Source organism: Sarcophilus harrisii, chromosome 1 (assembly GCF_902635505.1).
Source record: "Sarcophilus harrisii chromosome 1, mSarHar1.11, whole genome shotgun sequence".
NCBI classification, from domain to species: Eukaryota; Metazoa; Chordata; class Mammalia; order Dasyuromorphia; family Dasyuridae; genus Sarcophilus; species Sarcophilus harrisii.
In genome coordinates, this window is record NC_045426.1 from 151221257 (window position 1) to 151241062 (window position 19806).

At 39.4% G+C, this 19806-nt stretch overlaps 1 protein-coding gene across 1 annotated transcript in view; it reads left to right on the forward strand.

The window, feature by feature from the left end:
• Positions 1-11743: 11743 nt before the first annotated feature.
• The window catches only part of ZSWIM6 (zinc finger SWIM-type containing 6), a 197731-nt gene continuing 189668 nt past the window's right edge, over positions 11744-19806 (forward strand). Inside the window, exon 1 of the mRNA XM_031965403.1 lies at positions 11744-12526. Within this exon, the coding sequence (XP_031821263.1) occupies positions 11788-12526 (739 nt within the window). The 5' untranslated portion in view covers positions 11744-11787. The remainder of the gene's footprint in view (positions 12527-19806) is intronic.

Here is a 19806-nt window from a genome sequence, read left to right on the forward strand (position 1 = left end):
ATAATGCCAAGAAAACAAAACAAAATTATTCCAATAGTGTAAATGGAAGGATCAGTACCTTCCTTCACTCTTCCGCCATCCAAAACATGCCCTAGGATAGTAATTATGATGAGCAAATGTTTTCCCCACAGAAGTTAGAAAGAGCATTCCCCTCTTCATCTTGCTTAAGTTAGGTGTGGAATTATACTAGGTGTTGGTTAGTTTTACTGAACTACTTTTTTCCATCATCATCATTACCACCACCATCACCATCATTATTTTCAATGATTTATTGGATAAGGAAGGAGGAGGGATTTATTCAGAAGTGGAGGGTGTGCAAAACAAAACAAAATCCCAAACCCAGAAGATATCAATACAAATGTAAAGTAATAAGGACGTAAAAAAAAAATCACTGAAAGCTGACAAGTATTCAAAGACTAAAGCCTAATGTATACCTAGTGGCAGGATTGTAATAACCACTGACAGGATACAGGTGAAAGAGCAGAATATGAGTAAAGCAGAGGGCATGGAATCTTGCTTATCAGTTTGAATCACACCTTATAGAAGCCTTTAATGAAGAGTGGAAGAAGTGACTGTATTGAAAGATTTTTTTTTTAGAAGAACAAAGTAAAAGGACCATTTTTCTTTTTTTTTTTTTTTCTTTTTTCAGAGATCTCTTTTTTTTTTTTTTTTTATTTAATAGCCTTTAATTTACAGGATATATACATGGGTAACTTTACAGCATTAACAATTGCCAAACCTCTTGTTCCAATTTTTCACCTCTTACCCCCCCCCCACCCCCTCCCCTAGATGGCAGGATGACCAGTAGATGTTAAATATATTAAAATATAACTTAGATACACAATAAGTATACATGACCAAAACATTATTTTGCTGTACAAAAAGAATCAGACTCTGAATTATTGTACAATTAGCTTGTGAAGGAAATCAAAGATGCAGGTGTGCATAAATATAGGAATTGGGAATTCAATGTAATGGTTTTTAGTCATCTCCCAGAGTTCTTTTTCTGGGTATAGCTAGTTCAGTTCATTACTGCTCCATTAGAAATGATTTGGTTGATCTCGTTGCTGAGGGGCCTGATCCATCAGAACTGGTCATCATCTAGTATTGTTGTTGAAGTATATAATGATCTCCTGGTCCTGCTCATTTCACTCAGCATCAGTTCGTGTAAATCTCTCCAGGCCTTTCTGAAATCATCCTGTTGGTCATTTCTTACAGAACAGTAATATTCCATAATTTTCATATACCACAATTTATTCAGCCATTCTCCAACTGATGGACATCCATTCAGTTTCCAGTTTCTAGCCAAAAAGGACCATTTTTCAAAGTCTCTACTTGTGTCCCATTTTGTTGACATATGTAAGTCTACTCCCTTTCTTTTTTTTGCAAATTTCAATACATATCTGTACCTTCTTTTTTTCAAGGTGAACTCCTTTATTTAAACTCTTCAATGAAGAGGAAAGAGGAGTACTAGATTTGTAATTAGAAGGCCTGAATCCAAATATCAATTCAACTTCTTACAACCTCTCCTAGTGAAAACCTATGTATCTATCTGTCTGTCTGTCTGTCTCTGTCTATCTACCTACCTATCACTACTATATATCTATATAAAACAATTTGAGATTCATAAAGTTCAATTGTAAAATGTGAAAATTGGATTTGGTCATTGATCATGTGCCTAGACACACTATCTATAGGCTCGGAGGATACCAATGCAACAGTGCTGTATTCCCTGACCTCAAGGGAACTTCCATTCTACTAAGGAAAACAACATGTTCACAGATAAGTAAATACAAGATAGTTACAAAATAAATTCCCATAGTCTAACTAAGAAGTAATGAGGCTCTGGACCACGATGGTTGTCACATTATGAAGATAGAAGGGCATAGGCTCTAAGGTGTGAGTGGCAGGAGAAGGTGGCAGGCAGGTTGGTGTCAGCAAGAAGAGTCATTTCATCTTCTGAGTCAGGAGCAAAGGGGAGGGTGGTGGTGGTCTTGAAGTGATAGGAAAATAGAAATGGGAAGGAAAGGGAGCTTGTAATGACTGGCTCCTATGAATTACGCTTTAAAAATCTTTAATCATCTGACTTCATCCCTAATTATAATTGACACATATGACACGTTAAGATTTTCAAGTATAGTGGGGACTATCATAATTATTATTTTTACATTTTAAGAAATTGAATCTTCAAGAAGTTGAGTGATTTACTGATAGCTACACAAATTAATGCCAGAGCTCTTTAGTCCAGTGATTTTTACATTCCATCACATTGCTCCTTCAGTTATTGTTTGAATTATGAATATCCTTGTTTATGGACAAACAATTTATTTTTCTCTAGTGGAGTCTTCCTTCTGCTAAAAATCATGTCTAGATCTCCCCCATCCAGAACACTGTCTCTCTCCAATCCAAATTCTTCCAAACTTTCTTATTCACCTTTATTCCCTTAAATTGCAGTCCCGTCTTGTGTTTATTAACAAAATTCTAAAGAGTAGTTTGCATTCATTTCCTTTACTGTTACTACCCATTCAATACGTATCCCCTTAATATCAGAATGCATTTCCTTCCAATTCACTGAAAAAGAGGAGTCTAAGGACAATGTATTGGAGTATCACTGTCATGTAAGACATAGGAGTAAGTAGATTTAGGAAGAAGAGTCATTGTGGGAAATGGAATGGCCTAAGAATTGTTTCAGTCATCAATGGTCTCCCAACTTTGCAAAGCTATTTGCCATTTTCTCAGTCATCATCAACATAGGAGTATTTGGTACAATCAATTACTTCTTCCATAATACTCGTCTTGACTTATTCTCTTGACTAGCTTAACATTGTTTTTTCTGGATTTTCCTCTGAGGTTTTTCTAACTCTGTTTTCTGTAGCCATTCTTTTTCCTACTTTTGTCTCCATGCAGGTATTCCCCAACATACTGCCCTTAGCCTTATTTCCTTTCATGTCCTATTTTCCTGTGCTGTCTCCCTTATTCATCTCATTCACTTCTGTGGCTTTAGCTATTGACTTGATTTTGGTCAAATTCAAATTCTCCCAGCCCTTACTTCTTTCTAGTCTTGTATTTTCTGTTGCATTGTGGAAATCTCCATTTCAAACCAGCGGGCAACTCAAGCTCATTAAGTATCATACTGAGCTCCTCCTTCCCACATCCCCATTTTCATAACAAACAACATTACCATTATTCTAGTCATCTAGACTCAAAACCTTGGAGTTACACTTGCTAATATTTAATTGGTAAACAAATTCTATCAGCTCTATAATAATGAAAATATTTTAGTGCCTCTTGTCCATACCCACAGTTATCTATTTCAGATCTTTATTATCTAGTAAACTATTATAATGACTTTCCACCTTATATTTCCCTTCTCCCTCTTTAAGTTTCTTATCTTCATTTTGTCCTACATAGTGAAGTCAAAATAAACTTCTTATTTCTGTGTTTGAAACTTATTATCTTGGACAAACACATAACCTTGGGGTTCAGTTTTTCTCATCTATAGAATAAAAGGTGTGGAATAGATTGCTTTAGGGTCTCTTCTTGCTCTTCAGTTAGTTATGATCATGCCATTTCCCAATTCCAAAAACTTAACTGCACAGCCTAACTATATTCACTCCACATTCCTCATCCTGGTATTCAAAGTACTTCACAGTCTACTTCTCTACTATCTTATGCTTTCACTGCAACATAGTCTTCATTCCAGACAAACTGGACTACTCAGTATTTCATGAAAATGACTTACACTTTTTTTTGTCTTGGTGCCTTCCCTCTCAACTGCTCTCTGTTGCTGTGAGGCTCTTTTCCCATAGCTCTGTTGATATGCTAATCTTCAAAACCTACCTCCAACTAGGATCAGGTTTTCTCCTTTCTCAGGAGTCTTCCCTAATTTTCAATTCTCTTTTGTGCTTATTATATTCTGTTTTTGCATTATTTGTCTGATTTTTTAATTTGTAAACTTCTTGAAAACAGTGGCTAGATGTTTAATTTTTAAAATCTCCTTTAGTATTTAGCATATAGTGGGTTTTTTGTACAGTAGAAGAAAATTAATAAATGTTGAATTGGATTATGGTAAAGACAATAGGAATGTCGAAAACAGAGCACATGGTTGAAGCTTCCCAAATAACAAAATATTAGGTTTTAAAACTGAGTATGTTATTAGCATGATCCCAAAGTCAAAATCCTGAAAGAAACCAAACCAGATCTCTGCTTAGAAAATACTTAATCTTTTTTGGCTACTACACTTTTATTCATTTCCCAGATTTTTGAATTGTATTCATTGTTATTGGGTCTCTGGGCATATATGCAACATCAAGTGCAGGAACAAAGAAAAGAACCCCACTAAATGTACATTTCTATCCCTGAAAATGAAAAAACTAGGATGGTGTAATCTCAATTAGAGGATGCAAAAAGAAAGATAAATGAATTTAAGCATGATCCATTCAAATTTGATTTTCTGAAGCACTTTTTCCTCTTTCTTTCCTCTCCACTCTGTGCCAGTAATAATTCATTGATAAGTGTGGTATGTTAGAAGACTGCCTAAGGGGAAAGGGTAATAGGGGATCAAATAGTTCATGCTGAAGACATTAAATAACATTTAATAATGGAATAAAGAGACAGAATTTCACACAGTAGCATATTTGCCTTCGATTTAGTTTCTGGTGATTAAGAATATTTCTTCACATATAGTTGGCAATGCTGAATTCTCTCAAGTCTTGAGGTAATGATAAACTGTAGAGAACATTTTTTTTTCATGATACCATAGTGTATAATATTTCTATTTCAACCTATGGGGTATCATTGTTTTCTGTTCCCATGGCAACCAGAGGACTTTAAATTGCCAAAAGTTGAGAGACATTTCTGATTAAGGCCAGAAATAAGTTAACAAAAGACAAATGTTTCAAACAGAATGCATGACAGTGTGGTAAAGTTTTTGACATTTGTTTGGGAAGATTTTCTTGTTATGCCTTTGCTTGGGAATAATGCAGTGATTTCCGTCATGTAGCAGTAATAGCTTCACACCACTCTGCCATGTGTTCAGAGAGCAGATTTTGTGCTTTTCTTGAAAGGGACGGACCGATTGGCCTTGGCAGCAATCAAGTATAATGTAGGCTTTTGGAAACAAGTTTCCTGGCACACCTTGATGTTAACCCTGTCTAGGATGCCAATGTAGTTAAGCTAATGGTAAATTAAGCCTTATTATAGAAACATACAGCAGATTCTCTGTTAAACTGTAAGACTTGGGAGCTGAGTGTTCTGGTTAATCAAATATTCTGGTTAATAGTTTTCACATATATTACATATTATTAGGTATAATACAGAATATGATGGGATATACTCAACACTAAAACTACACTTTAAATTCATCTGTATTTGGTCATTTAGAAGGTAATCATAAACATCAATTATTGTTGAGTAATATATTTCATCTATTTAGATTTAGCCATCCTGAAACCTTACCTATCCCAAAGCGCCTAAGAACCATAAACAAAGTCAGAAAAATCAGAGACAAAAAATATGCCACAAAATCCACCAATTTATAGTTGCATGCAAATGATTAATAGGAAAGTAGCTCAGATCCTAAATTCAGGATTGTTTTTCTCCTTTTTTTTTTTTTTTTGCACAAAATTTAAACATCTTTGGTTGCTTAGTTTCTAAGCTCAGAGCAGATTCTACCATCAGATTACAAGTGGAAAGGAAGCAACATTGACAACTGCCAAAAAGTTGATGGTCAGCACCAAAGATAAAAACAGAAAAACTATAAAGATCAGAAAGAAGAATTCAAGAACCCCCCCCCCCAATCTCCACAACCCTCTAACAGTAATGGATTATTTCGTATAGGGACAAAACCCCCAAAAGAGTTGATGTGTAAAGGATTAGGTAAAGTATAGTAGGAAGCCACAAGAGGTTATGGAAAAAGCCCTGAACAAGGAGCCAGAGAACCTGGTTCTTTTACTTGATGGTCCTATAACCTTAGCCAAGTCATTGTGTATCTCCTGACTTCACATATAACATATGGAGGCTGAAATAGGTAATCACTCAAGTCCCCTTAAATTTTAATATTCCATGCTCTAATCCTCAGTTACCTTGTAAATTCAGATATAGAGGATTAATTGAAAAATGCACATCTATCAATATTCATTAAGTCCAGAAACATGCTGGATAATGGAGATTTTGAAGCAATGACATGCCAAGAAAACCAAATTCTAAGATGGGATTTATTCCATTTTTATCACACATCTAATTTAGTATTTGAAACCAATTCTTTTGTATCTTAAATTTTCATATCACCACAACCATGTTGCTTACCTTTGATGGAGCATTCCTGACTAAATTAAAAGTGTAGATAATTCAATATCCTGATATTATAAAATTTTACTTTAGTATTTTAATTTTAATGTGTTTCCCCCCAGCAACTATAGGTTTTATGAAGATATAATAGGTCTTCTAAAAGATCTTGATTTTTCATTTTTGTCTTTATCACATGAGGAAAAGTGTAAAGAAGACATTTGATTATTTTGGAAAAGGTTCATGATATCTGTTTATGAAGCAATTTTCTGGATGACATTCTCTTCTTCAAATATATCCTTTTTATATATTGGAGTCACTCTTGTCTCCCTGGAGGATGTGTTCATGGAGCAGTATTAATTTCTTAAATGTGTTTCTATTGTATTTGCTGACATACCAGAGATATCTGAAAAGAGAGAACTGTTGATTGATGGACCTTTTAGGGAATCATTAGTTTTCTTAATTATGATTCTGCCTTGCTGTCATTATAATTCAAAGTCTGAATGTAGGAAGTGTTCCCCCCCCCACCCCAATTGACAAAGGTAAATAAAAATTAAAAAAAAAATCCACATAATCTGACTGGTTTCCCTTCAATCAACATGTTTTCTTTACATAATTTGTGTGTGTGTGTGTGTGTGTGTGTGTGTGTGTGTGTGATGAAAACACAAATAAAATGCTCACTAAAACGGTATAGTTATTATATGAATCTGGAGATAAAAAACTTAATGTGAATAATTAGTTTGGCATTTCATTTCTTTTAGTTAACACTGTGAAGGGAAAATCCAGGTTTTCACATTGTCTTGAACATCAGTTTAACATGCCATTTCTTAGGATGTTTTTATTTGATGAAATAATGCAGTTTTGCACATAATAGAATAAATTATGTTGGTTCACATACCATGAAAATGGTAGCAAGAAACTGTATGTTAAACTATTCTTGCTAAAAGCTAATCAGGGCAGAATTTTAACACCAGTATTTTAAATGTAAAAGAACAAACTATTTTTTTAGCATTAGAGGCAAGAAATATTCGTATTATAGTTGTAAAATATTCTTTTATTAAAAATTTCCTTTTTTAAGTTTACAGCTTTATTAATTTTTCATTTTGCAAGAAATGTTCCAAATTGAGATAGAAGGATAAAAATTTTACTTCCTCATATTTCAAGCATGAAGAAAATGTAATTTGGGGGAAACATAATTTGACACAATTTAAAAATTTAAACTTTGAAAACCATAAGCCTAGAAAAATATACTAAGGAAAAACTTGTTTGGAATGACAACTGTCTGAATATACATTTTACTCACAGCTGAATTTTAAAATCAGTAACTTGATATCCAATTTTGAAATTAGTTGAGATCAACATTTAATATGAGACACTGAAGAAAATTAAATAGTTTTGGTTTCTTTTTCTCATTGGAAAGAAGACTGCTCAGGTTGTTGGATTATTTGTTTACAATTGATTGAGATTTAGCTCAATAACTGGTTGGACTGATTATCCCCTGCAATTTGTCCCCTTTCACAGTTTAATATTTAGATTGGATTTTCAACTAAAACAAGTTACTTTGATATTGCGTAGACACTGCCTTGTTGAACAGTATCAAATAATCCATACATCCAGAAGAATTGCTTAATGATTTGAAAGGATATAACTATGTCCTGGATGGAATTGTCTCTTGATTTTTCTTTAAACATTGCATTTCAATCCAGTTCCCACGATTCAATTCAACAAGTATTAATTACATTAGACACCTATTTTGTTAGACACTGTACTAAGGTAAAGGGACAAAGACAGAAAAAGTAACAGAGAAAAAACTACCCTCAAGCAGCTTATGTACTAGTGGCATCTAACCCCTGGGGTAAGCTAAATACACAAAAGAATCTTTATAAGGCACAATATTGGTGTTAACACTAATCTAGCATGACAAAGAATTTGATCATTATGGTGGGAGGAGGTGATATTGGCAAGTAACTATTTTCAGATAGTTTGGCTTTCCAAACAACAGTCTTACTATTCCTTAGGGTTTTTTTCTTCCAAAAACAAAATATTCATTTGAAAGAGGCAGCCTGCAGGAATGGCTTTTGAAATCAGAGGATATGGGATTTGAATCTTAGGTTTCTGGTTTACAACTTGAGTGACCCTGAGTGAATCCACCTATCTATGCTGGGCCTGTTTCCTCATGTAAAAAATCAGGATGGGGCCAGGTTAGACAGATAATCTTTGAGATCCCTTTAAACTTTAATCCTGAAACCATCCTATGAGCCAGGTTATTATTTGCCACGTTGAAGCAAGGTCACTTATCTCTTCCAGTTTTTGTTTTAAAAATAAGTGCGTGTTATAACCTAGTTTTAATTCTCTTCTTTAAGCAAAACTTTGGGTTCTTCCTATTTCTTCCTTGATGTGCTTTCTTAATTTAGCTCTTAGGAAGTTCTGTTTATATATAGCTTGCTACATCCAGCTGAGATTCTCCCTGATCCTGAAAACACCACCCAACTTCTGGAATTATGATGTTATGTTGGTGAGTCAGTGATTATGAGGAGCTGCATATTTTTTGCACTTTGATTCCCTCCATTGCCTGACGGAAAACAGGAGAATGAAGAGAGATGATGAACTGTTTTGGTCCCCGGGGGGAGGGGCTTCGGAAAGGGCAATTACAAGTAATTTAGTTATGATTTCTATGAACACCAGAACAACATTTTAAACACCCTAGAAGAATGACATCTGGGACAAGTATCTGCCAAATATGACATACTGTCACTTATTTCTCCTTTAGCTCATGGGTGTAGCCAACCTCGAGGGACAGAACAGAATTTTGCATGTCAGACTAATAGCCTGAAAAAAGTCTATTTGTTATCACCTCTCCCCACCCCCCACCCCGATTCAGCTTTTTCCGGCATCCTTTTTTTTTTTTTAAGGTCTAAAAATAGAACAAAAACAAAAATAAACTAAAAAAAAAAAAAAAAAAAAAAAAAAAACTAACAAAAACCCTCTAAACTACTCATTCTCATTTCCTCAAGAAGATCTTTATGAGTTCTGTCCTTTTCTCCGGACACGGAAAAATAGCATGCTGACATACAAACATCTCGTCATTATAATTTTCCTAGCAAGTAAGGAAGTCCGGGAAATTCTTGTGTTAGGATTCCTGGCGTCCTGTAGCCCGGGGTTTGTGAAAGCATGCTACAGGGAAGGAGACAAGACCTGGAGCTGGAGGTCACCCAATTCTTAGACCCAAGTAGATATAGAAAGGAATTCGAGATCAACTGGTATAAAAAAAAAAAAAAAAAAAAAGAAAGCAGAGAATGAGGGTCTATCCCTTTAAATCCAGGCAGTTTAGGGGGAGGATGGTTTATCAACCAATAACCTTAGAAAATCCCAAGTGTCAAAGAAGATAAACTGTATCTTCAATAATAGCTACAGTATCAGTAACACTATTCACAGTAAAAATCAGAATGTGGGTCAAAGTGTAATGATTTCTCAAATGCGGTAATTAAGTCCAAGAGTTTGACCCAGATTTGGCTGGGGTTTTGGGAGAGCGACAAACCATCTCAGGGTATGCTTGCTTGGGATCGACAGTTCTCGTTTTATTTTCTCTCCTTCTTTCACTCTCCTTCCGCTAGCTTTACCCGTTCCTCACAAATCTCCCTCTTCTTTTCCGCTCCTCTCTGCGCCCGCCAAGTCCGGCTTCCTAACTCCTTCACTCTCCCTTTCTCTAGAATAAGGAGCTAGCTCTGCTCTCCCCCTCCCGGGTTAGGAGGAGTTTGTGTATTGAATCTGTAAAAGAGGAGGAGTCTCCTAGTGACAGTTTCCAGCCTCTCCCAGTGTGTGTCCTTTGCAATCTTCACGCCCCCTACCCCTTCAGACGCCAGATCCGGGCCAGGTGGGTTTAAGGCCCTCCGAGGTGGGGATGGCAAGGTCCCTGCGACTGGGATAATCCCGGCATTCGTCGGACGCCGCAGTTCAATTGTCACCAGTCCTTTATTTCCACAGCGGAATTCCAGTAACATCGTCTCTCTATCAGTGTACACAAAGGTGTTTTCTAAACTCACTGAGCAGCTATCGTTTCTCCCCTAGGAGCCAGAAATGCGTGCTGCGCATCTCCTCCCCAAGCCCACTACGGAGGCGGGAGTCTGGTCGGCTTTCCCTCTTTGCTCCTTCTGCCTCTACCTCTGTCTCCTCTCCCCTCTCCCAGTTTCAGTCTCTTTCCGCCTGGGTGGAGAAGCAAAGGTATTCAAAGTTACCAGGCTCTTCTCAGAAAGCATTTAAATCCCCCAGTCTCGCGGCGCCAACAAGAAGGAAGTGTTATCCCCAACAGCCGCAAGTTAAGAGGATCAGGGCTGGGGGGTGCGGGGAGGAAGGGGAAGGAGAGGGAGGTGGTCAGGAGGAGGAGGAGGAGGTGGCGACCCGGAGATCTTTCTTGGCAGGCGTGGGACGGCGCAACCGACGCTCTCGATCCAGACACTCGACTCCGCGCTGACCTGGCAGTGGGACTGGCTTTTTAAGAGCTTTGCAGATTTTATGGGTACTTGACTCGCAGCCAGCTCGCCAGTCCCGATTGCTGCCAGCCGCCTTCCTCGGCTCTTGCTCCCGCGCAGCTCGGGAACGGAGAGAGAGATTTAAGTGCCCCGGGACCCGTAGAGGAGCCGGGAGCCGGGGCCGGCCTCGCGTGGCTGAGCTCGCTCCCCCCACTCCGGAGCGCGCCGCACCGTCGGGAAGCCCAGAGGAGAAAGAGCGACCCCCAGCCTCCCGCCCCTTTCCCCTTCCCTTCTTGCTTCACTGCCCGGGTGGAGGAGGGGGCGGGGGAGCTCCCAGCTGCTAGTTCTGGAGGGGAAACGGGCGCACAGCCGCCCCCCCTCCCCGGGGCTCCTCTCCGCATTTCTTTGTTTTGAAAGCACCTCCTCCGCCCAGAGGCTTTTCCCGGGGCGGGCGGTCTCTGGAAGCGGGGGTGGGACCGACCCAAAGGCTCCGCCCTCCATTTTCTCCCGGACACCCCCCCACCCCCCACACACTTTTATTCCCGTTCTCCTCGTTTCCTTCCTCCCCCTTCTTTCCCTTCTGGTTCTCCCTAACCTCTCCTCTTCCCTCCCCCTGCCCTCGAGGCGCGTCTGCACTTGTTTGACATCAAAAAGAGGTTGTGCATTCGAGGTTGGGGGCGGGGGAGCTAAGGCAAGGGGGAGAACGAACACACCCACGACCCCGGGCCCCGCCCCTTCCCGCGGGAACCCCGCCCGAACCCCCGCCCTCCTACGTCACAGCAGGTTGACATTCTACCAACCCACCCCAACTACCAACCCGCGCCGCCGGAGCAGTCGACGCCGCCGCAGCCGACGCCCCCCTCTGGGGGGTCCGTGGCTCGCTCTATTTATGTTTCGGCCCGGTGATTTGCATAAGCCACACCTTCTTCCCTTAAGTCCCCTTACGCTCATCCCGCCCCTCTTTCCCCGGCTCCCTCCTCCTCGCGGGCAAGACTCCGCCTCCTCTGCCCCTACAAGGAGCGACTAGCCCTAGATGGCGGCGTGGCGTCGCGGCGGCGTGTGCGTGTCGCGCTTCCTCGTGCCGTTTATAGGGTCCCGGCACTTCCGCTGTGGGGTTAGAAGCTGCGCGGTCATGGCGGAGCGCGGACAGCAGCCTCCTCCAGCGAAACGGCTCTGCTGCCGGCCCGGAGGCAGTGGAGGTGGGGGCAGCAGCGGCGGCAGCAGCGGCGGCGGTAGTGGGAGTAGCGGCTACAACTCCGCCTGCCGGCCGGGTCAGCGAGCGAGCAACGCGGCTGTGTGTGGAGGTGGCTCGGCGCTGGGGCTGCTACCGCTCGGGAAGACCCAGAGCCCGGAGTCGCTGCTGGACATCGCGGCGCGGAAGGTGGCCGAGAAGTGGCCGTTCCAGCGGGTGGAGGAGCGCTTCGAGCGGATCCCGGAGCCCGTACAGCGCCGGATCGTCTACTGGTCCTTCCCTCGCAGCGAGCGGGAGATCTGCATGTACTCGTCCTTCAACACCGGGGGCGGCGCCGGCGGCGGCGGCGGAGATGAGAGCGGCGGCGGAGGCGGCGGCGGCGGCGGCGGCGTCTCCTCGTCCTCCTCGTCCAACTCGTCCGCCGCTGCCGCCGCCGCCGCCGCTGCCGCCGCCGCCGCCGCCGCCGGGGCGGCTGTGGGGGCCGGCGGAGCCGGGGACAGCGGCGACGAGACCCGGCTGCCTTTCCGCCGGGGCATCGCGCTGCTGGAGAGCGGCTGCGTCGATAACGTCCTGCAAGTCGGTGAGTCACAGGACAAATATGCCATTCACTCCCCGTTCGTCCGTCTGCCCGTCGGTTCGTTCGCCCGCCGGTCCGTGCGTCCGCCCGCCGCCCTCCCCTGCCCCTTTGCACCCCCGCCCTCAGCCTCCGGGTTCGCGTGCCTCCCCCTCCCCCTCCCCCCTCTTCTTGCCTTCTCCGTCTGCTGGTCTCTTCCCCAGCCCCTTCTCTTGCGGGCGCCCCCCATCCCAGCCTGGGCTCCGCGGTCCATCTCGTCCCCTCGCATGAATTCAGACGATAATGAAACGATTGCACTTCCTCTTTCCCCTCTCGTTCCCACTCGTCTCTCTCTCCAACCCCGCACCCCAACTCCAGACCTCCTGCTTTCCTGCACACACACCGTCTCCTCCCTCTGTTTTCTCTGAGATCGGGGCAACACGGGTGGGAAATGAATCAGCAAGAAGAGACCCACTAGAAGGGGTGGTGGGTAGGTGTTTTCTTTTCTTTTTTTCCCCTTCTCTCTCTACTCCTCGAAGAGACTGAAGAGAGCTTTTATTTGATTTTTTTTTTTTTAGGTGTGTGTGGGGGTAACTGGACAAAGCCTTTTTGTAGGTACCCCCTATGCTGGTGCGAGTGAGAGGGAGTGTGTGTGTATGAGTGTGTGTGTTGGGGGGGAGTTCAATCTGCAGCAGACAATGCAGCGAGCAGGCTGATCCCGGGGCGGCTGCCGCTGCTGTCCTCTCTTTCTTTCTCTTCTCCCCCTCCTGCTCCCCCTCCTTCCCCTCCCCCGTTCTGCTTCCCCCCAGTGATTTGAGGGGAGGGGGAATACATTTCCTTGCTCTGGAGCGGATGGTCCTCCCCGGGGCTGCCGCGGGTGAGCCGGGGGGATGGATGGATGGCTCCGGGGCTGCTGCGGAGAGAAAAGGCGGAGGCTCCGCCAGTTGCCCTGGGATTTAACTATTTTCTCTCTTCTCCAGAACCGGCAGCTCAGAAAAGGGGATGAGGAGGGGGCGAGGTTCCCCCACCCCACTCTCCAGACTCTTCCTGCTGTCTCTCTTCTTTCACTCTCTTCCAGAGATCTTTTCTCTTTCAGTTAAAAAGCCCCTGAATTAATTAGAGTGTGTGTCCCGTAAATAAACAGGTCCGAAGATTTCCTTTTGGATTTAATGTTTCAAATGGCTGTTTCTTTTCTTTTAGTGTGTGTGTGTGTGTGTGTGTGTGTGTGTGTGTTCTCTGTTTTTGTTTGAGATGGGTGGTCAGATTATATTTTTATTGGTGCACGTTGGAGACCTGGTGGTGAGCACGGATTTCTCCTCCTCCCCACTTTGAGCCCAGCCTCGTCCCTGGACAGATTTCTCTGGACGCTCCAGTTTCTTCCCTTCTTGCTCTGTGGTCCAACCCCCTTTGGTTATATTTGCCCACTGCGCATCTTCCGTGGCAGTGGGGCAATTCCTCTGGAGGGAGGATGAGGAGGGGCATCTAACACTTTGTTCTCTTTTTTCATGTTTGTGTCCTTTTCAGTTTTCTGTCACCCTTCGAAATGGGGAAAGCAAACAAAAGCGTCTCTTTATTTCTTTTCAGTGCTTGTAAAATAGGAGAGATTTGACAAAGGCAGAAGGGCTTGTGATTTAAAGCTACACAACCTCTTTCTCTGACAGTCCCTGGGAGACCCTTTTAAACTCTGGATTTGAGAAAAGCTTTTCTCTGTTCCCTTCTCCACCCCCAACCTCCTCTTCCCTCCTGTCCAGTTCAGTTTCTGTTCTGTGGACAGAGAAACTTGTACTGAAGCAAGCAATTTTATAATTGAAATCCTATCCTCCCCTCTCCTAAAGAATACTTTCCCCCCTTTTATCATTGATTATATGAAGTGATAGGGGCTAATGGCTATCAAAGGAAATCTGCATAAGGTTGCAGTTTTTACCTTTTCTTTGGAGCATAACTTTTTCTTTTTTATGGTATTTAATTTCTTTCACACTAAGAAAATTAAGTTTTGTTTTTACATCCTGTAGGCTATAGAGTAATTAATTTGAATTCTAATGCAATATACAACTGTTAATTTACCATTTATTTTCCACTACTGCCTCCCATGTTACCTTATTCTAAAACTCGGAACCTACTGCCTTTGGCGTTTGACGTTATCTAGCTTCTCTTTATTAGTTAAGGTTGTCTCAGATTTTACTTTGTACCTATTTTCTGCCAATTTGAAAAGGTTGAAGTACATCTATGGCTTCCCGAGGGTGGCAAGGAAGCTCGTTTTTCTTTTCTTTTCTTTTTTTCTTTTTTTTTTTTTTTTTTTTTTTTTTTTAAATCTTGGTTGGCAATGTTGAGGGCTTTTTTTTTTTTTTTTTGCCTGTGCTTGACTCTGCTTGCAAGCAATGAGGAATGACAGGAGTGCACATAGGGAGGGTTTCTTGGCTGATTGCATTTAAGCAAGGAATTCACTGTGAAAATAAAGCCAAGGGGCGATAAATAAAAGATGCAATCTTCTGTAGGAGACAGACACACAGCGTGGGCTTTGCCTGCTTTCAGCAGTGGAAAGAGGCCTTGGTGAATAGTTGTAAAAGAAAATAGTAACTTTTTTGTGTAGTCTCAAAAGGGGAGGGGGCCATTGAGTGATTTTGGCAACAGTAGATGTGAAGAAATGTTATGCATTTAATACTGCTGAAGTGTTGACCAGCACCTCTGGAATACTTAATACATACCAAACAAGTACTATACAAATTGTGTAAAATGTTCTTTTTCTTCTTCTGAGTTGTGCCAATTTCCTTAACTTCTAAGTTGTATTACTTGTTGTGCTAGTCATGTTGGAGACTTGGGCTACTACACATCTTGAGAGTTGGCAGTGTGAAATACAAACTTGTGATGACTTTGGGTGTGAGTTACTGATAGAATTCAATTTAATTTACAGTTTGGTTGGTGTTTAAACATGTATAATAAACAAGGAATATTTGTCAAAGATGAGTGTTTCTTTTGTAGAATTTGTTTTCACTTTCAATTTCAAAATCAATTTAAGGAGCTTAATTCTTTTATTTGAAGAGATAAAGATAAAACCATTTTAGATAAAAAAATTTCAGTTGGATTATAATTAAATTTAATTGTAAAAACATTTATGTTACAGTGGTGACTAAATCAGAAATTTTAAGTTATGTGAAGGAATGTTGATAGAATTTTCCTGGATTTTTAATCTGGTTACACAATGGGAGATATATAGATAAGGAAGAATTCCACTGAATTGTAGGAATTGAGTGATGAATTTTCTACATAAAAGAAAATTATCTTTGGTATGTTGAACTGAAATTAGTCACATAAGAAATTCCATTGTCATCTGAATTTACGATCAATTTTTTCATGAATTTAACTTAATCAAAAAAGATTCTCTCTTTTGCATTTTGTATTATCAGTTATGTACTACTTAAAGCAAAAAAGTTCATCAGCCAGTTATAGAAAAGTATTTGAAAAGGACTAGATTGCTTAAAACAACAACAAATACAACCCCTTATTTTTAAGTTGGAGAAAGAGAGCATTGAATTGGGAAGACCTGTATTCAAATTCTATGTTTCCTTACTTGTAGCTTAGGGGAAAATAGCATCTTCCTTCTTTGAGTTGGTGTAATATATCTAAAATCTAGATAAGCTTTAAATTATAGAGATATCAATTTATTAAATGCTATTTTGAAGGCTTTTTGACATGGACATCATGATGAATGCCATTAAATGACTGAAGTAGAAAAGTCAAAAATCTGAATAAACCCTGTTTCTCCTCTTTCTCAGAAAGTATAGATCCATCTTCTTCAAAAATCACAGTTTTAATTTGTATCTGACCACAGACAGATTATGGTTAAACTGCAAACCAGAGTTTGTGGCCTTACTCTCCTTTTTTTCCTCCAGAAGAGAAGGAAGAGCATCAATCTTTAAGGGGAGTTATTTACTTGACAGTCTTTTAAGTAGGGACAGGGTAGTGCTAGGAGGGAGTGTTGGAAATCTGGGAGATGTGTAGTATGAACCCAGGCTCACTAACTATGTGACCCTGCGCAGGTAGCTTTTATATGTTTTGTGTACTTAATTGCCAACTAGTTAATGAACTGAAACAGACAATACCTCTAAGTTATTAAAATTTAAGATATGGTTCTCTTATAGGCTGGACACTTTTGTAAGAAGATTTGATTCTAAAAGTACTTAACTAAATGTGTCCTGTTTTTTGCTGACTGTTAACATTAACCTCAAAACCTATATTTTGCAAATAGCATTATTAGTTATTTTGACACACACTTTGTACTTTAATGAGTAATAAAGTGGTCTGTTGTGGATGACATAGAATACTAAATTGTAAAATTAAATTTGTATTTTCATTGCTTTAGGGATGGGGTAGGGGAGATTGAGAATATTAGTTACCATGTACTCTAGGATTAAGAGACATTGATTTGCTTGCTGTTCCAGCACCGCAATCCCTCCATCTTTTGGCTCCAGGCATTTTGTCTGGCTATCTCTTGCCAGGAATATTCTCCCTCTTCATTTCTGCTTTGTGGGTTCCTTCAGGTTCCAACTAAAATCTCATATTCTTTAGAAGCCTTTCCCAATCTCTTAATTCTTGTGCCTTCTTTCTTTAAATTATTTCTATTTGTCCCATATGTAACTTGTTTATATGTTTGCTGGTTGTCTCCCTCATTAGATTGTGATCTCCTTGAGGACAGGATGTCAATTTTACCTTTTCAGACAAGGTTATTTTTTACTAGTCAAAAAGGTATTTTAGAAAGTTTGATTTTCAGTAACAATGTAGAATTTAAAATATGTATTAAACATATATTTATGCTCTTTCAAATATCTTAATTTCTTGCCATATCTGGTGTATGTATTAATAGCACACATGCACACATTTGGTATGAGGAAGAAAAGGCTACTCTGAGGATTTTGACATCAAGTTGATCTCCAAGCCAAGTGCACTGCGCTTTGAATTTCATCCCTTTTGGTGGAGGTGTGAGGCTTTGTTATCTTTTTGAAATATCAGCATGTTTGGTATTCAAATGAGTGTTGAAATTGTTAAAGTACATATATATTTTTCTTTATTTGATAATTGTTGGACATAGACATTCTGATTATTTGTTTTGATTAAGAGAACCTGTAAGGATATCTATATTTATTTTAATAAATTTATTTCCTGGGGACTATCTCCTTCCTTGACAAGTATAATTCAGTTGACAACAGTTAAATCAGTTAACAGTCTAATTCCAAATATTTCCTTTAGAAAGAACTAGTAGTCTAGCAGCAAAACTCGGACATAAAGAATTTAGCTGGAGAATAAGAGATTAAAACATTGACAGTATTTTCATTGAGTAAATCTGGCAGTCTAAGAAATGATGGTGTAGTCTTTTCTCTTTTCCTCCCCCCTGCCAGGCCCCCCCACCCCCTTTTCTTGATTCTGGTCTCTTGGTTATATAAAGGTTGGATTTTCCAATACTTGTAGAAATACTTTTTTTTTTTTTTAAATAAATGTTATACCACCAGACCATCTAGTATAGATAAGTTTTCTTTCTTAAAAAGGAAAAAGAAGTCTTGGACGTTTTTATTTCTCAGAAGTTTTTTTATAGTATTCGAATTCTCATCAGAACCAGGGAATGAGAACAAGATTTTAGAGAGTATATATTGGACTTGAACTGGGTTTTTGACCTTGAATTCTGCTTGCTTTTACTCCCCTAGAAAAGAGTTTACTTTTTTCCCCCCTCCCCTGCTTCTCTCTTTGCCTCCCCAAAAAAGTAGGTGATGGCAGTATCATTTCTAGAAATTTATATTGTGGAAATTTGAAAGATAACTGGAAACTGATTTAACTTTTAGTCTTTTGCTATTGGAAAAATAATTTGCAGAAGAACTTAGTTTTTCTACTTTTAAGGTTTTTGACATAAATATCTCATTATCAATCTTAGAATGAGAAACAGGGAGTAAATTTAGCTTTTAAATGATAAAGAATCTACATTTGCCTTGATTTGGCAGTGTCAAATGGGTTGCTCAAAAGAAGATATCAGGTATGTATTCCTTTTTTGTAAATAGATACTTAAAATTTTAAGTTTAGTGAGAAAAACTCATCATAGTAAAGTTTTTTAAAAAGTAGATGAAATTAAAACACTGGTATTGCAGTCATATAGAGAACTCTATTTTCTGCTAGGAATGTTTTTTGGACATATCTTTTTAGTTCTTTGTATTTAAGATATTTCTTTTATAAAGAAAGCATAGATTAACTAAATCCTGACTCTCTCAAATGTTATTTAAAATGTCTGTAGTTTAATAATTTTTGGATTAGGTTTTAACAATAGTCATATGGATATCTAATTTTTAATAAAAGTTTTGTTCTTAGGATTGTTTTAGGATGTTACCTAGTTGTTTCAGTAGCCGAATTTCCCTTATTCCCCCCCAGATATTTGATTTTTTGGAAATAATTAGGAAGGGATAGTGATTTTACCAAATCATAGTAATTTTTAAGATAATCTGATCAAATTGTAATGATCTCTGTTAAGTATACATCTCCCATTTCTTTTCAAAGAAGTATATTGAAATCTGAGAAGATGTCTATGATTATTATTCCTGTAGAAGTATTAGATAATCTTAGGATTCCAGTATAATTAAACCCTTGATTACAACATTGGATTAAGTGTTAGGAAGATTTTTCTAAATTCTTAAATTATAAAATATAAAGTACTTATGGTTGACATTTTAGTAGTATGCTAAAAATTGTTTAAGTAACAATACTAACATATATATACTAGTGTCAAAACATGATTTTAAGGATAATTTTGTTTTAATTTGATTTGATAACTCAAACTCATTTAACAATATGCTGAAAAGGTAACTTACCTTCTTGTCTTGATTTATCTAATAATCTGTCTCTAATAAAGCATTTTTCACTGCTAATTGTGTTCATAACTCTAGCATAAGAGAAATTGTAAGGAAAACAACTGATTTTGAGGAAATAGATTTTTACATTTTTACTTATTTTAAAATTAATTTCAGGTCAGTGTTAATGATGATGATTTTAAAAAATCAGTCTGACTTCTATGGATTGATTAACATTTTACTGGAATAAACTCCAAACAAAAATAGTGCTTGAAGTCTATTTGTATTTTGCTTTATCTCATGGTTTTATATCTATTTAGCAGAGGTTTTTTTATTTCAGCCATAAACTTTCAAATTGTATTTTGAATTTGGCTTTAAAATAACCCTGCACTTTTCAACTTAAAAGTAGGTATGAATTGTGTAGCCTGTGCAATTTATAATCTTCTATGCATTTTATACACACATGAATAATATACACAAATT